Genomic DNA, 19,663 nt, shown 5'->3' on the forward strand with positions numbered 1-19,663 from the left:
TGTGAAATTGTGTCTCCTAGGAATGTCAGAACCTATGAAGTCTCACCAACATGACTGCCTAAACATGAGCTGAACAAGAAAAATACCACTAGACATATCAGAATAGATGGGAGAAAGCCCACGAGGTCTTGACCCTACACAAAGAACTAGAAGTAGCTAAGGAATGCTGAAAGCAAAAGAAACAATCTTCCCCATGGAAGAGCATGGCAATTGGTTTTCTAATACCAAATGGTCAGCCCCCAAAACATACATACAAATAACACTATACAGACTGAACAGGTTATATTTAGAAATATGTATGTATATACATAAGTGTATGTAGCAACAATTAATGTAAAAAAAGGCTACGAATTTTAAAGATATCAAGGAGGGCTATAGGGGAGGATTTGAAGGAAGGGAAAGGAAAGGAGAAAAGATGTGATTATATTATAATTTCAAAAATAAAATGAATAATTAAAAAAGACACTCCAGTGGGAAAGACAGTAAACACAATAGAAATGAAGTGATAGAATGGAAGTAGCTTTCAGTGTTTGGGTGGGATGCTCAGGAGAGGCTGCTTTTATGAGATGGTGCATCAACACAGGTCTTCCTGAGTAGAGGACAGACTACTGCAAAGATCCACACACAGAGGTTCTTTTATCTAAGAGCAGATACTGCCATTTTGTCAGGGAAAATATGACCAGACAGCTATTTGATTCTGGGTAGAAAATTAATAGAGTAATTAGTAGAGTTTTCTGTGTGGCACAGTAGCATGTGGTAATCTCATGGAAAGAGTTGGTTTAGTAGTAGTTTCACATTCTTGTTTTACCTTTTTGTTATCCCATTTTCTACTACACATACACACACATACACACACACACACACACACACACACACACACACAATCTGTTGTAGGAAGCTTTCATTCTTGTGCTGCATAATGTCCCACAGACCTGGTCCTTAAAAGTCACAAGCAGATTATCTGGTGGGTTTAACTTTCCAACCAACCTGTGCACTGTGGCGTTTGCTACAAAGAGCACCTATCTCACAGTAGTCAGGAGTCTGTCTTCCACATGAATCCTGGACTTCCTAATATTTACCGTCTCCCTTGGAATGTGGTAGGTGGTAATTACATCTCTGCTGATTACAGCTAGAGTCAGGAAGCAAGGAGATAAAAATACTCAGACAACCTCAGCAAACAGGGCTCCTTGATCTATCAGCTGTTCCGGGAACCTCTCAGCTGTGCCCTCTTCTCTCTCTCTCTCTCTCTCTCTCTCTCTCTCTCTCTCTCTTTCTCTTTCTCTCACCATTCTTTCTAAATCTAGAATCTGAAGAGATTTATCAAGTGATGCTTGTGACCATGTTTTCCTGGACTACTATGGCCACCGGAGGAGAACCATCACAAGAGCACAGTTGGGTTCCTCCATTCCTAATACAACATGTTCCTATTTCTGCAATTTCCTATAATGAGTCTTCGGATGAAACTGTACTTATACAGTTCCCTGTTAAAATGGGAATCTGCATATCTTCCCAAAAGGCAGGAAAAGAAGCTCTCAGAAAATTTTAATATCAGAAATGATTGGTGTACTGGTTCTTATTTTGTACAGATTTTTCAGAATTAGAACGATGTCCCAGAAAGCTGATGAATGTGTGCAGTTAGTTACCACAGAACATGCTATCTTGTTGTATCATACATGCTGAGCCTCTAACCCTGTCACAGCTTGGTGCCTCCCCACAGGTGAGCAAGCAAATGCTCACCATTACTTTTTCTTAGTTGCCCAGTTCAGAGGCAGAGTATTATAGTGCAAAGATGTTCCGTAAATTTGCTATGGATTGGGACAATACCATTTTCTGTCCCAGGACTTATTCTATGACTATAGTTTGCCTTAATTTTCCCATCTGTGAAAGGGAATGAAGACTTTTATAGACAGAAAATCATTTAAATCAACTGTCATAAAGTGCCTGCTTTGGTGCTTATAACTGAATTCTAAATAGAGTTTTATCCCCTTTTCTTATTAATTTAAGATCTAAAGTACTAAAAACCATTTGGAAAAGAGAATTTGGGGAAAAAAAAAAAACCAATCGTGCCCTGTACGATTCATGTTCCCATATCTCAAGCAAGAATCTGAAAATAATGGCCCAAGGGTGGAATCCAGTATGCCAGTATTCATAACATTGACAAACTAAAAATGGTTTTTAAATATTTAGTCTGTTTTCCACTACTGCCACAAGTACCTGAGATCAATCAGTAATAAAAGGGAAATGGGTCACTATGGCTCACAATTTTGGAAGTTTCAGTCCTTGCTGATTTGGCTTTTGCTGTTACTTTTAGACTTGCTATACCATATCATGGTGGCGGGGGGGTGGTGGGTGGAAAGAGGCACATGATGAAGCAAACTGTTCATCACCTAACACCAGTCATGAAGCAAAGCAAGAAAGAATATTTAGGTATCCTGACCCCTAGGTATTAGGCCCCACCTGTTAGAGGCTCTACTGCCTCTCAGTGCACTGTAACTTAGGGTCTTTAGCCCATGAGTCTTTGAGAAATACCCAAACTAAAACAGGGAATTAAGAGGTTCTGCACCTCGGTAAGTATTCTGCTATGGATGTTATTACTTATCAGAATTATTATGGACAAATAGATTTATAAGCAATTTAGAAATGAGTCCATTAAACTTAGAAATCTAAGTTGCAATTAACATTTCACATCTAATTTCATCTCCCAGGCCTGTCAGAGAATTCGCTATGCCAAGAGGAGCCAACAGTTTCTGCTACTGCGCTAAAGCCAATGTGATCGTGACTGGAGGTGAGAGGACAGCTCACATCATAGAGCATTCTGGTTCTCTCACAGGGCTCTTTTTCTCTTTTATGGCCAAAAATGACCTTCTAGAATAATTTAAGTGTTCTGTTCCATTTACTGCAGCTATTGGATATGATGTCACACTTTAACAAAGCCTTCCTTCAGGGCTAGTGAAGTCATGGACCTTGGAGGAGAAACTACAACCACCACTTTTCTAAACCATCATAATTTCTCAACTACATTCTAAACATTTGTTCTTACACCCACAGATAATATTAGTCTTTACCCCTTGATAAGGATCAAGGAAACTTCTCTTTAAAAAAGATGGGGTCCATTGCAGAAAAATAGAACCAGCCAAAAAGCAGACTGGTGGAACTCAGTCCCAATAAATATATCTATAAAGTACTCTCACACCTAAGCTCAGGGAGTGTCAATTGAGGAAGAGTGACTGGAAAGGTTTTCAGAGCCAGAGAATCAGAGAGTTTGCTGTGAGATGCATCTCTTAGTAATGTCAGAAGCTGCAACAATGGTCTCTGCCTACACATGAACGGAACCAGGACAATAATAGACATGCCAAAGTAGACAAGGTGAAAGACCATGTGCCAGTCAAGGTTTCTATTCCTGCACAAACACCATGACCAAGAAGCAAGTTGGAGAGGAAAGGATTTATTCAGCTTACACTTCCACATTGCTGTTCATCACCAAAGGAAGTCAGGACTGGAACTCAAGCAGATCAGGAAGCAGGAACTGATGCAGAGGCCATGGAAGGATGTTATTTACTGGCTTGCTCCCCCTGCTTGCTCAGGTTGCTTTCCTGTAGAACCCAGGATTACCAGCCCAGGGATGGCACCACCCACAATGGGCCCTCTCACCTTGATGACTAATTGAGAAAATGCCTTACAGCTGGATCTCATGGAGGCATTTCCTCACGGGAAGCTTCTTTCTCTGTGATAACTTCAGCTTGTGTCAAGTTGACACACAAAACCATCCAGTACAGACTACAAGACCTCAATACTATACAAAGAACTACAAGCATCTAGAGAATGCTGAGAGTGGGAGAAATAGTCCAGAGAATAACATACCAACTGGTTGTCCAATACCAAATGGTCAGCTCCCAGAGCATACATGTAAATAACATTATTCAGACTGAGCAGGAGAATATATATATCATGAATTTGAAGAGAGCAAAGAGAGGTATATGGGAGAGTTGGAGGAAAGAAAATAAAGGGAGACATAATATAATTTTATTATAATCTAATTTTATTACAATTTCAAAAATAAAAGAAAAATACCTTTTTTTAGCCCAAACATATGTGAAACAAATTTTCCTCCACTTTACTGTTGTGTTTCACAGTTTGCCTTCATGACTTTAATTTTCCTAGGATGTGTTTTTTTTTTCTATGTGAGACCATGAGCACCCCAATTTGAAAGGAATCCTGGAGTTCCTGTCTGTGATCAGAAAGGTCAAGAGCCAGTTGACAGAGATAGTAGATAGTAGACTAGTAGACAGTAGAAGCCAAGGCCAGAACCTTGAAGAATACCAACCTTCACAGGATTGTAAGGTAGAAGATGGGAATGTCCCTTTGCCAAGAGCAAGGGGAAGGAAGGCAACATGGACTCGGCTCTGCTGTGATGACTATGAGTCTGGGCTGTGGAGTCGGGCTGGGTGTAAATCCACTGCCAGGCTGTGCAGTGGGCAGACTACTTACCCCTTTAAAGCTTCAATCTCATCTTGAGTGAAGTTACTGGTACTACTTGCTTATAGAGTAAGTATAAAAAAAGTGTGTGTTTCATATGGTAGTGCTTAGAACTAAGACAGTAAAATGGATGCTAGAACTAATAGGTCCTCAATAAATGTTAGTTTGAGGGACCAATGAAATGACTCAGTGAATAAAGGTCCTTTGGGCCAAGCCTGACCTCCTGAGTTCAATCCCAGAACCCACATAGTAGAAAAATAGAACTGCCTCCCAGCGCACTGTGATGCATGTGCCCCCTCCATATACATACTCAAAAATAGTAAATAAATAAAGTGTATTTAAAAATAAATGTCAGCCCAATCTATTTATAGTGTATAAGAAAAATTACTTTAGCAATGATTTTGTAGAGATAAAACTCCTGAGGTACCTGCATTGCTAAGTATAAACGGCTCTACTCTTGGTGGTGGAATGCATCACTACCGGTGGGCTTTGAGGTTTCAGATGCTCAAGCCAGGCCCAGTGTCACTCTCTTCTTGTTGCCTGCTGATCCAGATGAGGAACTCTTAACTTCTCAAGCACCATGTCTGCCTGCATGCTGCCATGCTTCTGACCGTGATAATAATATATACTAAACCTCTAAACTGTAAACAAGCACCAATTAAATGTTTTCTTTTATAAGTGTGGCCATGGTCATTGTGTCCCTTGACAGCAATAAAACCCTAAGACATGCTTATCCTAGGGTAAGGTAATCTCTAAGAACATAAAGCTCATGTTTTTAAGTATACGCTACACTTTAATTTATGTTAATTTATATTCCACTTTTAGCATTTCAATATACTCTTTTAAAATTAGCTTATGTTTCAAATACGATTTTTAAAAAATTGTTACCAAATATTACTGGATAGTCTATAGAAAGCTACAGCTTCAAATAGAACAAAGCTTTTTTATAACAGAACAAGGCAACCATGACTGCAATATTGTGAACCTTCAACTAAAGGCATGAAGAAAAAAAAAAAGGAAAGCATGCAGGAGAGATGTCTGCACACCAGTGTGTGGACCTGAAGCATGTTTCCTAGCACTTAGTGGCAATTCTAAGAACACAAGAGCATCTGAATCTCTCAGTCTCATTATGCTGACCATTAAAGGAGACTCTGTCAAAGCCTTCATCATATACAGAAACAAATGCTAGAGCTTGGTACTTCCTATAGAAAAAAAAATCATGTCATGATTTCTTGACCCCTATAGCCTCTTCCTGAGTTACTATCTTAGCTTATTTTTTTTAATTTTTTTTTTTGTCGTTAGAAATGGGTACAATTCCAAGCCTAGACTACAAGCCATAATGAAGTGGAAGAGGCTCCAGTGATTCATCAAGTGATTGGGTAGAAGAAATACTGAGCACACCATGCTAATCATCATTCAGTAACATGACAGTTTTCCTGAAGCAGTCAATTTAAAAAGAGGGAAGGTTTCTTTCTGCTTACACTTCCAGAAGCTTTAACCCTTTGTGATTGGGCCCGTTACTATGGGCTTATAGAGAGGCAGGCCATGATAGCCAGAAAACATGGCAGAAGTGTCCTGCTTACCTTATGGTATCTAGCAAATAGAGAGACAGAGAGACAGGAAGGAGACATGTTCCCAGTCTCTCCTCTGAAGGCCTTCCTTTAATGACCCCATTTCTTTCCACCAGGCTCCACCTCCGAAAGCTTTCACTAGTTTCCAATAGCAGTGCCAACAGGGCTCAAGGGGAACATTCCAGATCTGAACTATAGCAATATCTAAGAATTAAACTGCAATATATTCTTCCCTATCAGGGCATGTCTGCAATTAGATAAAAATATTAGCCTAACATTCTTCTCAAAAACAATCCTTTGACTAAGCAGTATTCCAGAAGCAGGCCAAAGGATCCTTAACAGGAAGGGCACATCCTTTCCCCCCCCCCCCCGGGTAGATATATTTATTTGTTGGTAGCAGACATTAAGTGGCGCTAATTACACAGTAACCATAAGATAACTAACATGAGACCACAGAACTGTAACTCTGCCACAGCTGCCTGGACTTGGGCCTTTCTGGCTAAACAAGTTTTCAGAAAACTGGATGCCCACCCCAGAGCTCTGCCAATGGAATCTGTTAAGAAGTAAAGCCCTGAAGTAGTGACTTACCAGAGTTCTTGCAGCTGACAGAAAATAGGCAGGACATGTTAGTTATAAAGTAGTTACAGCCTAATTCACAAAAGGTACCGACTGTTTCTAGAAAGAAGCAAGAAGTTAAGAAATTCTGGTGCTCAGTCAAAGGACACATTCATCTTAACCACCTTTCCATGCTCACACACAAAAGAAAGCAAAATTTATGGATATGGGTTTTAGAATTCTTTGTAAGCCTAGTTTTGTAATCAATTCCAAGGGAAACTTTTTTGCAAAAAGTTCTGGGAATGACTTTGCAGTTTGTAAATAAGGGCATTGATGCCCTTCACCTGTTAACCATAGTACAACATCCTCAACTTCAGATTAGAAATATTATAAATCATGGGGTGTTGAGCTCCTGTGAAGGCAATCAAATGTCGAGCAGCGTGACTGACAAGCAGCCGGTACTTTCCAGCGTGCATGACTTACCTAATTCCCGCAGATGTGGAGGTTCTATTGGTAGGAAACACAAACATCCCCTCCCTGGGACAATATTCTTGTTGATTAGTGAATCAGCCACGAGCCTCTAAACTGCATTGCTGCTCCTGATTACGAATGTACAAGTGCTGTTCTGCTCAGCACAGCTGCCTGTGTAAGTGTGCTAGGACCCTTGATGAGTTTGGTAAAAACAAGAACTGTTCAGGAAACAAACAAACAGCATGCAAAACAAAGAAATGCCTACCAAGACTGGAGACTTACCAAAAAAACCCCACAAAAACAAGTAAGTAAAAATTAAGTTTCTAAGCATTATTTGTTGACCCTCACATGGTTTAAAAAGTCAATATTGTTTTCATTTATCATTTCAAGAATTAAGTACCTCATTTGGAATGTTCTGAACATAAGAACCCTGGTCTCCCACTCTGACAACTCAGGAGCACTGTGTGCATTCTTTTTTTCATGCTATATTCAAGTATCTTTATGCAACTGTTAGCAATGAGGAGCTCTGGACCATCAGACTGTGTTAGGAACATCAGATTGTGTTCCTAACTCTCTCAAATTCAAAATCTAATAACAGAAATAAGACAAGTCTAGACAGCTCTAATACATGGCAGAGTCTGAGTTAACGGATGAAGATGATAATGCAAGGTATAACTGAAGCATTGCGTATCTCGAGAGCTCCACATCATGTGGCCTCACATGGCCTTTCTGCTCACTCTGGTGGCACCACACACACACACTCTGAGGACTCAGCATCCACATAAGCAGTAGGCTTGCTCTGGAGGTAGATAAGTGAAGGCTGTTTCCTCCACAGTGCATACAGGCAAAGCCCTGGTCAAGAGGCTGTTGTGTAAACAATCATATGTGTTGTGGTATGATCAGTGAGCAACTGCTACTTTTCACTGTGCACAGTCATTTGGACTGTCATAGTTAATAAAGATCTATTGGTAGAAATTTCAAATTCTCAGTAACTGTTAACATCCCTTCCCCTGGGGTAATACTCTTGTTGACTAGTGACTCAGCTTAGGGCCTTGCTTCATGTACAGCTGGAGACTCAGGCAAACGGCCTCTACTGTGCTCTTCCACGTGTGGTATACAAGCCCCAGACTTTCTTCCACAGAGAGCCTCACTTCCCCTGTTAGTAGTAGCACCTACGTCAGGAATGCTCCAATGTTATCAGTACTGTGAACCTGAGGGGCAAAGGAACATGCCTAGTAATATCATACTTCTTGGCTGTTGCTGGTGGAAAGCAGCAAGGGTGAAACAATATTGCATTATTGGTATTATTGCTTTGAAACATGTAACTGAACACCCCCCCCCCCCAAGGCTTCCTCATTGCTATAACAACGTGAGCTTGCTCTCACTGAAGTAACCTTGCCTTCCCAGAGCTAAAATGGAGCAGGACAGAATCTTGAAAGAACATCATTTTATACAAGAGGAAACGGAGGTCCCTGCAATGAAAACAATTTGCCACAAGCCATGCAGCTAGTCAGCTGGTGGCGCTAAGCTGGAGTCAACTATCTGTGCCCTCAGCCTTTCTCTTTTCTGGACCACTGTGATGCTGTACACCAGGGTACTCTCCCACATCATCCTCTATGATCTGGACCACTGTGATGCTGTACACTAGGGTGCTCTCCCACATCATCCTCTATGATCTGGACCACTGATGAGCCTTGTTTTTTCAGCCTTCTCATGCTACTCTAAGATCTATGTGCTTAGATAAAAACAGTTGACCTTCACAAAAGGAGTAGATGAAGAACCAACAAAAGGTTCCATTTTGAGTTCAATGCATGTTCTCCTGACCACCATCCTTTGGCACTTAACACTTAACCTCCAAGCTGAGACCAAGTAATAACGCAATAACTACTCAATGAGCTCTTACTGTGTGCTACCTGGTAGGATACCAGTGTAAGCCAGAAGAAAGTGCTGTTTCAAAAAGGAGCCTAGTAGACTATTTATTATAAATAAATAATAGTTAATGGTTATGAAGTGGGATGGTACATTGACATGGCACTCAGTTCTTTTGTAAAGTATGGAGGTATTCTGGTATAATCTTGAAGAACTGGATTGGCAGAGAGTGAAAAGGGTAGAGAAAATACAATTCTTTTTCTTGGGGCCCAACAAAACAATTGGAATCACTGGAGCATCTGTATCTAATACATTTGACTAACGAATAAATATCTAGCTACCAAGTCACCCAGTTGTCCCCCATATCTAGCTGGCTCTTTCAGCACAAATATGTCTGCCTAAACCAAAAGTATCTAGCATTTATAGGCAAGTCAGTCCTGTGGGTGGCCAAATGCATGCTAGCAGATAAAGTAAAACAGATAAATTAAATTTCAGGATTTATGTATAATTGTCCGTTGGTTATGAGAGCCTGACTAGAACAAGGTAGAAAGAAGAGGGTGGTACCCAAAGGTCCTCTGAATTCCTCAAGCACCCTGAGGCAGGTGCACCCGCACTATGAAAATGCTCAACCACACACTTATGAGTCATACACACACATGCACATGCATGCAGAAACTGGCTAGTTTGGCTCCATGTGCAAAACTTCTCTTCTTGGGCACCTAACTGGATTCCTTGCAGTTGTGTGGTCAGGTACTAACTTTCAGTGAGTGAACCACCAGAGTTCAGATTTCATATGACTAAGAAGAAAGATATTTTCATTGCCTGTGTCATATTATTTTGAAATTTATTTGTTTTAAGTGGCCTTTATTATGTGTACAAATGCATAGCTATAACTTATTTATGTTTTTAAAAAGATTAAATTGTATAATGATTTTTAAAATATAGATTTTTTTAAAGATATTGGATTTTCTATTCCACAAATAATTCATTAAATATCATTCTGGAATCTGAATCATAAAAGTATTATGGAATTTCAAGACAATATTCTTGAAATTGTATGATCTAACATCTTTATATTACAAGAACTCCTAAAGATTGAATGATTTAAAGTATTAAATTATTCATATTGGAGATTTAGATATGGTGTGTTCAGTGTAATATAACAGAAAGTGAGATGAAGGAGCTGGGGGATGGCTTCATGTAAGAGCGCTTGCTACAGAAGCAGGGGAACCTGAGTCTGCTCGTCTGCATCCATGTTTTATTTTAGCTGCGTTAAAGTTGTTTATACTTCAAATCAGAACATCCACCTGTTGCTCAGACCACAAAGCTACTGGCCTTGTGTTGCAGTAGAAGCATTTTGGAAAGCAACTTGGCAGTGCATTTTAAAGTCATAAACATGATGTAACATAATGTTTCTACTTCTGGAAACTTACTGTTAGCAATTAATGTAAGAAATAAATGTGAACACACAGATGGGCTATTTTTTGGATTTTTTCCCCCAGCATTGCTGAATAAAGTAAAAAGGGAAATCCAGGACCAGAGAGTTATACATCATAGATGATGGTTAAGAAATTATGAACTATCAAAGGGAAGATATGTACCTATAAAATTAAAAAAAGATGCTTTTCCATCATTGATAGCAAAATGAACCAACTTGCGGATGTTATGCTAATACAATAAGGCAAACACAGGAAGACAAATACTACATTTTCATGGAAAATTACAGAGTTGATCTTAAAGAGAGTATAGGATAGTAGCTATCAGAGCCTGAGAAGCTTGTAGGGGAGGAGGGATGAGATCAGGTGGCTGATGGTTGCAGGCACACAGTTGGCCACAGGCAATGCCTTCCAACATTCTGCAGCACAGAAGCATACCTATAGCCGAGAGCTATTAATTGACTATTTCAACATTAGACAGGATTTTTACATTAACGCAGGTAATTGATTGTTTCACAGCAGACAAGATTTTAAAATGTTTCCAACATAGAAAGACACATTTCTTTGATAAAAGATATTATCTTGCTCTAATCATCATATCCTGTATGTAAGTGTTGAACTGTTATAACGCACATGTCCCTTGGGCTACAACCAAGCTAAAAGGATGAGCTCCAGGCTCAGGGAGACCTTAAATCAAAAATAAGACACCTGAACTTAACTTCCGGTATTCACACTGACATACACAGGTGGTTGTATACACACACACACACACACACACACACACACCACGCCACACACACACATAAATAAACTTCAAAAAATTTAACAATGACTTCCTATAGGGAATAGAACTAGAAATTGGGGCTTGGGAGGGCAAGGTGGAAGAAGGCTTTTTTTTTTTTTTTTTTTTTAAACAGCAATGTCATCCTTCTATGGCATCTTCTTCCTGGGAGATGCTTTTTGTGGTGGCAAATTTTAATGTCACCTTGCTACAACCTAGAATCACCAGAAAGGAAGATCTCAGGGAAGGGTTGCCAATTCATTATTTTACTGTGTACCCAGATGATTTTAACGATTAAAAGACAAAAAATAGGCTATGAAAGTAATTGTGTATAAATGGCTTGTGCTTGTGGCTATGTTGGAAGAAGGAGATGAAAAAATAAAAAGCAGATGACTTGCTCCTGCTGGAGAGTGCAAGCAATTTGCCTCTTTCCTTGGTTTCTTTTATTATTATAATGTTTGCATAATTTAAGGCTGTAAAACCAAAAGACCAGCTGCCTGAAATATATTTTAGAAGTAAATAAAGTATAAATAATGTATTCATGCATGACGGAGTGGAGAAGTATTGAATCAAGAAAAGTACTCATGAAATATTGATGAGAGTTCACATTTGTATGTGAACATACAACGGTCAAAGACAGATCCACAAGACGGCTAAGGCCTCACAAGCCACTCACAGAAGAAAGCCTCTGAGGACATGCGGGTTGTGGTTTGCTAGGAAAATAGATCTAACTGAATGGGAGATGCTTTTTGTGGTGGCAAATTTTAATGTCACTTTACCACAACCTGGAATCACCAGGAAGGAAGATCTCGGGGAAGGGTTGCCTAGTTTCAGTTGGCCTGTGAGCACACCTGTGAGCACACCTGTGAGCACACCTGTGAGCACACCTGTGAGCACACCTGTGAGCACACCTGTGAGCACACCTGTGAGAGTTCTCTTGGTTGCAGTGGTTAATGTGGGAAAGCCCAGCCTGAAAGTGGACCACAGCATTTCCCACGGTGGAAGAGCAGGAAAAGCTAGCTGAGCAATAAGCATTCATTCCTTTCTGCTCTTGACTGCGGGTGTGTCGAGACCAGCTGTTTTAAATGTCTTCTGCCCTTACTCCCCTGCTCTGAGGGATTCAAACCTGAAATTGTCCATTAAAATGAACCCGTTCTCCCCTAAGATGCTTTGGTCAAAGGTGTTTCGTGACAGCCACAGAAATAAAATGAGGACACCTTTTAACCTTTGAGAATACAAGGCTTCTGTCACTGTCGTCCTTTTAGGAGATGACAAAGTCCTCAGGTTGTGGCACCCCAATATCAGCACGAAGCCAGTTGGGAAGCTGGTGGGTCACATGTTCAGCATCACGGAGATCGTAAGCAACGAGAAGGAGCAACATGTCATCAGCCTTTCCTCTGCGAAGGTAACAAGAAAAAAAATAATGGAACCAAAACGAACCTTTGTTCTTAAGGTCAGCTACATGGAAGCCTAGCATAACTGTGCATACAAACATATGTGCATATATGAACATATAGATGCATACACGTGTACATGTATGCATACATACCTGGATGCATACATATTCATATATATACATGCATACATACATACATGGACACATGCATACATACATAATTTTTCTCTGGAGTAACTGATGGCTGCTGAGAAAAATGATTTCACCCTAAAGAATAACAGCCACTGCACTGTTTCTGTTGACCACAGAGTAAGAGAGGACATGTTTAAAGACAGGTATAACCTTCATATTGTGAAGAAAAGATAGTATTTTCTTCTGTAGTAAAACACCAGAGGCTCCATTTCTAAATAAGTTTGTTAACATTAAGGACATAAAAAAGCAAGGTCTTCCGTGTTTTCCTGTGTTATGAAACTGACATAAATGTCCTGTTTCAAGTAATATAAAAAGGAAAAAAAATGTTATAAATGTGAGAAATGAGAATCTTTAATATTTGTAAAATACATTTGTGAAATATATTTGCTTGATTAAATGCAATCTATTTAAAAATTTTAAGAAGAATAAGTTCAATGAGTGTGGCTAGCCCTAATAGCAATTACAATTTTTTTCTGAGAGGGAGCTATGTCTGCATGATTTCTACTCCTCTCCACACACACGACTCCTCCCACTGAGCAGCACTTCCTCTCAGACTCCTACTTATTTATTTTGCTATGTGTATTTACACATGTATATGTACAGCCTGCTGAGTACTTTTACTGTGCTCCTGTGTGTGTGTGGTTAGGACTGATGGCTTGGCATAGGATAATTTACCAGGGTTCAGCCCTGAAGATCTTGTGTGTCTCCGTCTCTCTTAGCAGCCACTAACTGGCTTTAGCTCTTCATCCAGGGGTGTGGCCCTGTGAGATTTTCTCCATCCAAATTGGCTTGACAACTAGTGTTATCATTGTGTAGGTAGGTCTCGTGTAAGTGACCATATTGTTGGGATTTCAAGACACTGTCTTGCAGGAGAGACTAGCGTTCTGAATCTTTCTGCCTCCCTCTTCTCAGTTTCCTAAGTCTCAAGTTTTCATTTGGTGTAAAAGGAAGTTTCCTTGGTGATGTGTGTGTGTGTGTGTGTGTGTGTGTTATAAATTATACCAAGATTGAATCTTCAGAAGCCATGTGAAAGCCAGATATGTAGCCCATCCAAGATAGTAGACAGAGACAGGGACCTCTCCGGAAGCACACAGGCCAGCTAGCCTGGCTTATGCAGTAGTGAATCAGACCTTGTTTACCAACATGGTAGAAAGTCAAACTAACTTACAAGGTTGTCTTCTGACCTCTGCACCCATGCCATGCACACAGTGTAAACACACATACAGAAATACATTCGAATATGCATCATACACATACATAAGAGATTAATAATACGTATCTTATTAATAGACACGAGTAATTTTGGATACATATGAGTATGAGTATGAGTGAATAAAATGAATAATGAAGCTCCACTGAGATATGTTTATTTAAGAGCATACATCAGAAAGATAACAAGGTTTTCCTATATGGGAATATTACCCTGTAAAAGATGCCATTCATGAAATTGATCTAAATATTAGTGATGTTGGAGTGTTTAAGCAGCCATTTGCCAAGTTTGTAGTTAGCATACAAATACTGATACGCAAGAATATTCTAGAGGAACCGAGCTGAAACTGACATATATGACTCTTCCTTGATGACTAACTCTCATAGCATCTGAAGGTGTCATGAAAGCTACCAGGAGAGAAAAGAAATCAGGAACTCTACTCAGCTGAAAAGGTCTCAGAACATAGCAATCATGAACCTGGCAAGATACAGCCAGTGATTTGATGGTGGCACTTACATCGGGGGTAATCTACAGTGTGAAGTGGACTTACGGCCCATTGAGTAAGAGGGGATTCATGCCTGGCACTGTAAACCTAGCTTGCTCAGTGTGGCTGGTGAGGTCATGGGATTTAGAGGGGAACTTGGTGCTCTCATTTCCATGGAGGATATAATTATGAGATGGCAATCAGCTATGAAAACATATGATAAGGCTACAGTAAATAAAAGAACAGAGTATGCAAGAAGAGTTAGGTCTGCGGAACAAAAGAGAAAGAGATAATGCAAGGACGTGTGTGTGTGTGTGTGTGTGTGTATGTGAGTGTGTGTGTGAGTGTGTGTGTGAGTGTGTGTGTATGTGAGTCTGTGTGAGTGTGTGTGTGAGTGTGTGTGTGTGAGTGTGTGTGTGAGTGTGTGTGTGAGTGTGTGTGTGAGTGTGTGTGTGAGTGTGTGTGTGTATGGAGTGTGTGTGTGAGTGTGTGTGTGTGAGTGTGTGTGTGATCTTATATGATGAAATTAACACTTAAAACTTAAGAATAAATCATAATTCACACAATAGAAGTGAGAAGACAGAAAACTAATCATAAGGGGAAACTCACATGTAGTCAGATCACCACTGGAAGATATGCAACAAGATACATTCCTTATAAGTTAAAGATAAAACATAGAACTTCCTCAAACTTTCAGAAGGAAATATAGGTGAATATTCATATAGCTTGCAAGTAATTCCTGAGCACCTGTGGCTAACTGGAATATAAATATAACTGTATCAAAATCCAAACAATCTGCTGTGTAATATTGACAAGAATCATTTATTCAATGATACCAAATATCTGGCATAGTGCAAAGGACATGGCCAGTTCTTTTGATTACAACCTTATAGGACTGAGGCTTTATATTAGACTGAGTGCCTAGTAAACCCCATTACCACACACACATGCACACACACACAAGATTATCACGTTGTACATGTGAGAAAAAAATGGGATCTATGCACTAATTTGTCCAGGTCACACTTTTCATCTTGTCTTCTCTCTCCAACTATCACCCTGTTTTCACAAAGCAAAAAACAGACAGCAGAAAGGGGCAGAATGCAATAAAAACAATGGAAACTGGGAAGAGGCGTTTAAGCAAGCATATGAATAAAACTTTTACAAATAAGTGGGACATTGAAGGGGACAGAAGGCAGAGATCTGAACTCATAGGCATGTTTATGTGGTGCTTGTAGATATCATGAAGAATCAGCTTGAAAAGAACCAAATGGGGTAAATAAAGCAGCTTCACTCAGCTCTACATATGAAAACAGAAGTATTATGGTGTATGACATGTACGATGTATTTTCATCATATGCATATGATCATACTTCCCCTATATCCTCTGAGATCTAACTTCACCTTCTCCCTCCCAGATTTATGTCTTCTCTCCTCTCTCTCTGTCTCTCTCTGTGTCTCTGTCTCTCCATCTGTGTCTCTGTGTCTCGTGTCTCTCTCCCTCTCTTCCCTCTGTCTTCCTTTCTTTTTGCAAAAGCCTATCAGGGGCTACACCTTTAAAAAACCTTTCTCTCTCCCTCTCTGAGAAGCCATCAACTGTCAGATTCTCAAATAGGAGCCAAGACTTTGAGCCCATTCCCTGAATATTTGACATTTAAATGATGTATGTGCAAATGTGTGTGTTGATGGTTTCACCACATTGTTTTCCTTGCCAGTTATCACACAAAGGACAACATGTGAGAACAAGATAATAAAATTAGCAAGTCCAGTTCCACATTGCTAAGAGGGTCTTGGCTTTGTTTATTTGTTTGTTTGTTTTGGTAGCAACTCAATAAGCAGTTTTGCACTGAATTCCCTATAAAGACCTTGAGAGGCACCTGCCATCCATTTGCACTACTGTTGTACATGATTCACTGGTACTTCAGTCATACACACCCCAATTCTCAAATGTACCATCTGTCTGTGAGGATGTCTCTCAAAAGGTTTCATCTCCTCCCACATTTCCAGGCTCCTCGCAATGTAAAATTGTGTAATCCGTTGAGTCAGCCTAATTTCATTCAGTAATTAATCCCTTGTGGCCATTGGGTAATGTTTAGAAAGGCAGGTCAAATCCCAGACTCCCTTGATATACGATAGACTAAATCTGTTCCTAGATTGCTCACTCCATCTAAATGACACTGTGGCTCTGAAGATGGGCTCTAATGATGAGGTTTGTACTGTGTCAGGATGCTCATGTTTCCATTTGAAGAGTGCTTATGGTGTGACATGATGACACATCTTCCTGTTATCTGTCTGCACTCTGCTTCAATAGCACTTCCATTGGTTTTGCATTTGAGAAGCCTGGTTCTCTCCTGGTTTGTGCCTTGTTAATGTTGCGCCTGGACCAGAATTTTGTTCTCTTTTCTATGAATCTGAGATCAACTCCTAACACTCAGATATTTCACGCTGCTCACTCTATAACAAACGCTCATCAAGGGGAATAAAAGGAGTTATTAATGCCTTTGGCTAATAGCAACTGATGTGAAGCTTGCCAGAAGAAGAGCCAGAAGCCATTGCTGAACCTGAACATACATCCTTTGGAGTATGCAATGCTTAATTTTTCAAACTCCCTTTATCATTACTTATTAGGTGTTTCTTACAGAGGACTGCAGACAAAGCCTTTCTCTTGTGCTTTTTTATGATGTTTTATGGCTACTGACTTTAGTCCTCCCACCTCTTTATTCTCAAAGTTTAATCAGTTTCATAAGTCAGTGTTTTTCCAATGCTAAAATAATCCTTTTTAAATTATTGAATTCCAAATTTGTTTGAAAAATAGCATTTTTACTCTTACTGCTACCAGACCATGAATATATTTTTATAATTTATGTTCACTTGTACATATGCAAGATTTAATCATGACTTGTAAATTCTCTATTCGGTCACCCCAAGATTTGAGAATCTTCTATGCCTGTCCCTTAAACTTATTCAGAGTCTTTCTGAAATGGCTTGGCTTTGTTTTCCTCTTACATGCCTCCAGGGCTGACTAGCTCTAGGTAGGATCTCCCAAGCTTTGGCAGCAGCACCTTCCCTAGAACACTGCCAGCCTCTGCTTGCAGCTGTTGACAGAACACAACAGGCAGCCATAACGTCATCAGTATTAGAGCTCTTTTCTTTCAAAAGTATTAGCATCTTTCCAAGAATGGCATCTTTATACATCTCTCTTCACTGTATTTCCTTGTGTTCATCCCCTCTTTCTGTCCTCACATGGGTTTCATATCTTCAGACAGCCTCCCATTCTGTTACTTTCCCTGATACCGACTTCCCTTAACACTTCGTCTTCCTCTCTCATGATACCCTTTCTAGTCTTATGACTTATATACATAATATAAACACACACTCTCAATTTAAAGTCTACTTTCATTACAAGAGAAAATACAGAGTAGTTTTTTTTCTTTCTCGATATGCCCTATTTCAGTTAATGTGATTTCCAGTGGCACCTATTTTCTTGTGACGGTCATAACTTTATTTTTCTTGAGGGCTGTATGAAATTCTATTCTCTGTGTGTAGCATACTCTCTTCATCCGTTCATCTCTTAATAAACATCTAAATTAGTTTTGTTTTATGGTTCCTGGGAGTAGTGAGAGAAAATCCAGTGACTAGAGACATACTTTTAAGCAATGGTTTGTAGTCAGTTATTTCATGATGATAGGGGAACCAAGAACCAAGCTGAATCAGAGCATCTGTGTATTTACAAGGTAAATCTTCTCACTGTAAGTTTTTAAGAATGTAATTCATTTTAAAGATTCAATGGTGAGCCTAACAATGTGTAAAAAAACTCTTCTGCTTCCGCAGGTCTTCCGGGTGTGGGATATACAGACTCTGTCAGTACTACAGGTCTTCCACGATAGCCAAGGGGGACCAGGAGACATGCAGATCTACTCTATGGTGTACGATGCCAACCATGGCATGCTCATTACAGGTATGCATATCTAAACCTGACAAATTAATTTCATGTCTTTTACATTCTTTAAAAAAAAAAAAAAAAGATAGCTCTTGAGCTTTTACTATGAAAACACACACAAAGGAAAAAAAATGACTAGCCATGCTTAGTGACAATATAAATATTTATTTCGATTTTGATCATCCTATGTGAGTTGATGAACCTCAGCTTTATGAAAATACCGAGTCAGTTCTATAAGATGATGACCTAGGAGGACATGGCTCAGGTGAAGCAGAAAGCGGTGAAGGAACTGTTGCTATGTCTAGTGCTCTGGTTTGACTCTTGGGTGCAGTAAATTGGTACTTTCATGGGGCGATGGTCCTCACATGTACCAACATAAACTTGTTTTCTGAAGCAAGACAGTTCTGGTAAGGAATTGGTCACTCTATAGGAAGAGGAGTCCTGAGTACAGTGCATTGATTGCCAAATCGTTTTATGCTTTTTTTTTTGTTTGGGTTTAGTTTTTTTTTTTTTTTTTCCAATAGATACACTTAAAAGACAAAGAACCTTGTTAGTTGTTTCCCTTGGCTACTGTTCACATGCACAGCCTTCAGCATTTAGAAGGAAGATTGCTATATTAATAGTAGCTCTACCCTCTGACTACTAAGCCGAAATCACTTTCCCCAACCATATAGCCACTGACCACCTGCTCTGAGTTACTGGGGGATTAATTAAGGCAGGGAAATGATTGGCGCTTTCTCTGTTGGGGAAACATAATTATTTTTAATTTTGCGTTGTTAATTTTTCCTGGGTTAGAAGTGAACCATCACTTCATGCTCAATAGGCAATTTCCCAGCCTGTAAAACAGAATTCAGTTCCAGTTGTGAATGCCTCTCTTGTATTTGACCTCATCTAAAATGAACAGATTCATGGCTATACTCAAATGTCACCTCTGAATGTAGACAGTTACAGCTCCTTCACCGATTTCTGCTTCACTTGGGCCATGTACTCCTAGGTCATCATCTTATAGAACTGACTCGGTATTTTCATAAAGCACTTGCTGTAATGAACGGTTCAAATCCAAGACAGAGAAGAAAATGGAGACTAGAGAAGCCACAAATGCTTTCCACTTTTGTGTACTTTTGCCGGTGCTCTTACTTACAAAAACACCGAGCTCTGGGTATTGCCTGGTCATTAAAAGGACAGCCATCAGCTTGACAACAGGTTTACGTCAAGTGTATTAATTTGTGCATAGATTCAAGTGACATCATGTAGAGTAGCTTTCTGAGCCATGGGTACAACA

General features: G+C 39.7%; 1 protein-coding gene across 2 annotated transcripts in view; it reads left to right on the plus strand.

Annotated features, from left to right (window-relative positions):
• Window positions 1-19,663, plus strand: part of Wdr64 (WD repeat domain 64) — a 136,037-nt gene that overhangs the window by 55,663 nt on the left and 60,711 nt on the right. For both annotated transcript variants that reach the window (XR_013104249.1, XM_034520689.2), the window contains exons 9-11: window positions 2,706-2,785; window positions 12,425-12,564; window positions 18,273-18,399. Coding sequence is in view for 1 of the 2 variants with exons in the window: in XM_034520689.2 (XP_034376580.1) it covers window positions 2,706-2,785; window positions 12,425-12,564; window positions 18,273-18,399 (347 nt within the window). In the remaining variant the exon portion in view is untranslated. The remainder of the gene's footprint in view (window positions 1-2,705; window positions 2,786-12,424; window positions 12,565-18,272; window positions 18,400-19,663) is intronic.

This window comes from Arvicanthis niloticus, chromosome 16, assembly GCF_011762505.2.
Source record: "Arvicanthis niloticus isolate mArvNil1 chromosome 16, mArvNil1.pat.X, whole genome shotgun sequence".
Taxonomy (NCBI): Eukaryota; Metazoa; Chordata; class Mammalia; order Rodentia; family Muridae; genus Arvicanthis; species Arvicanthis niloticus.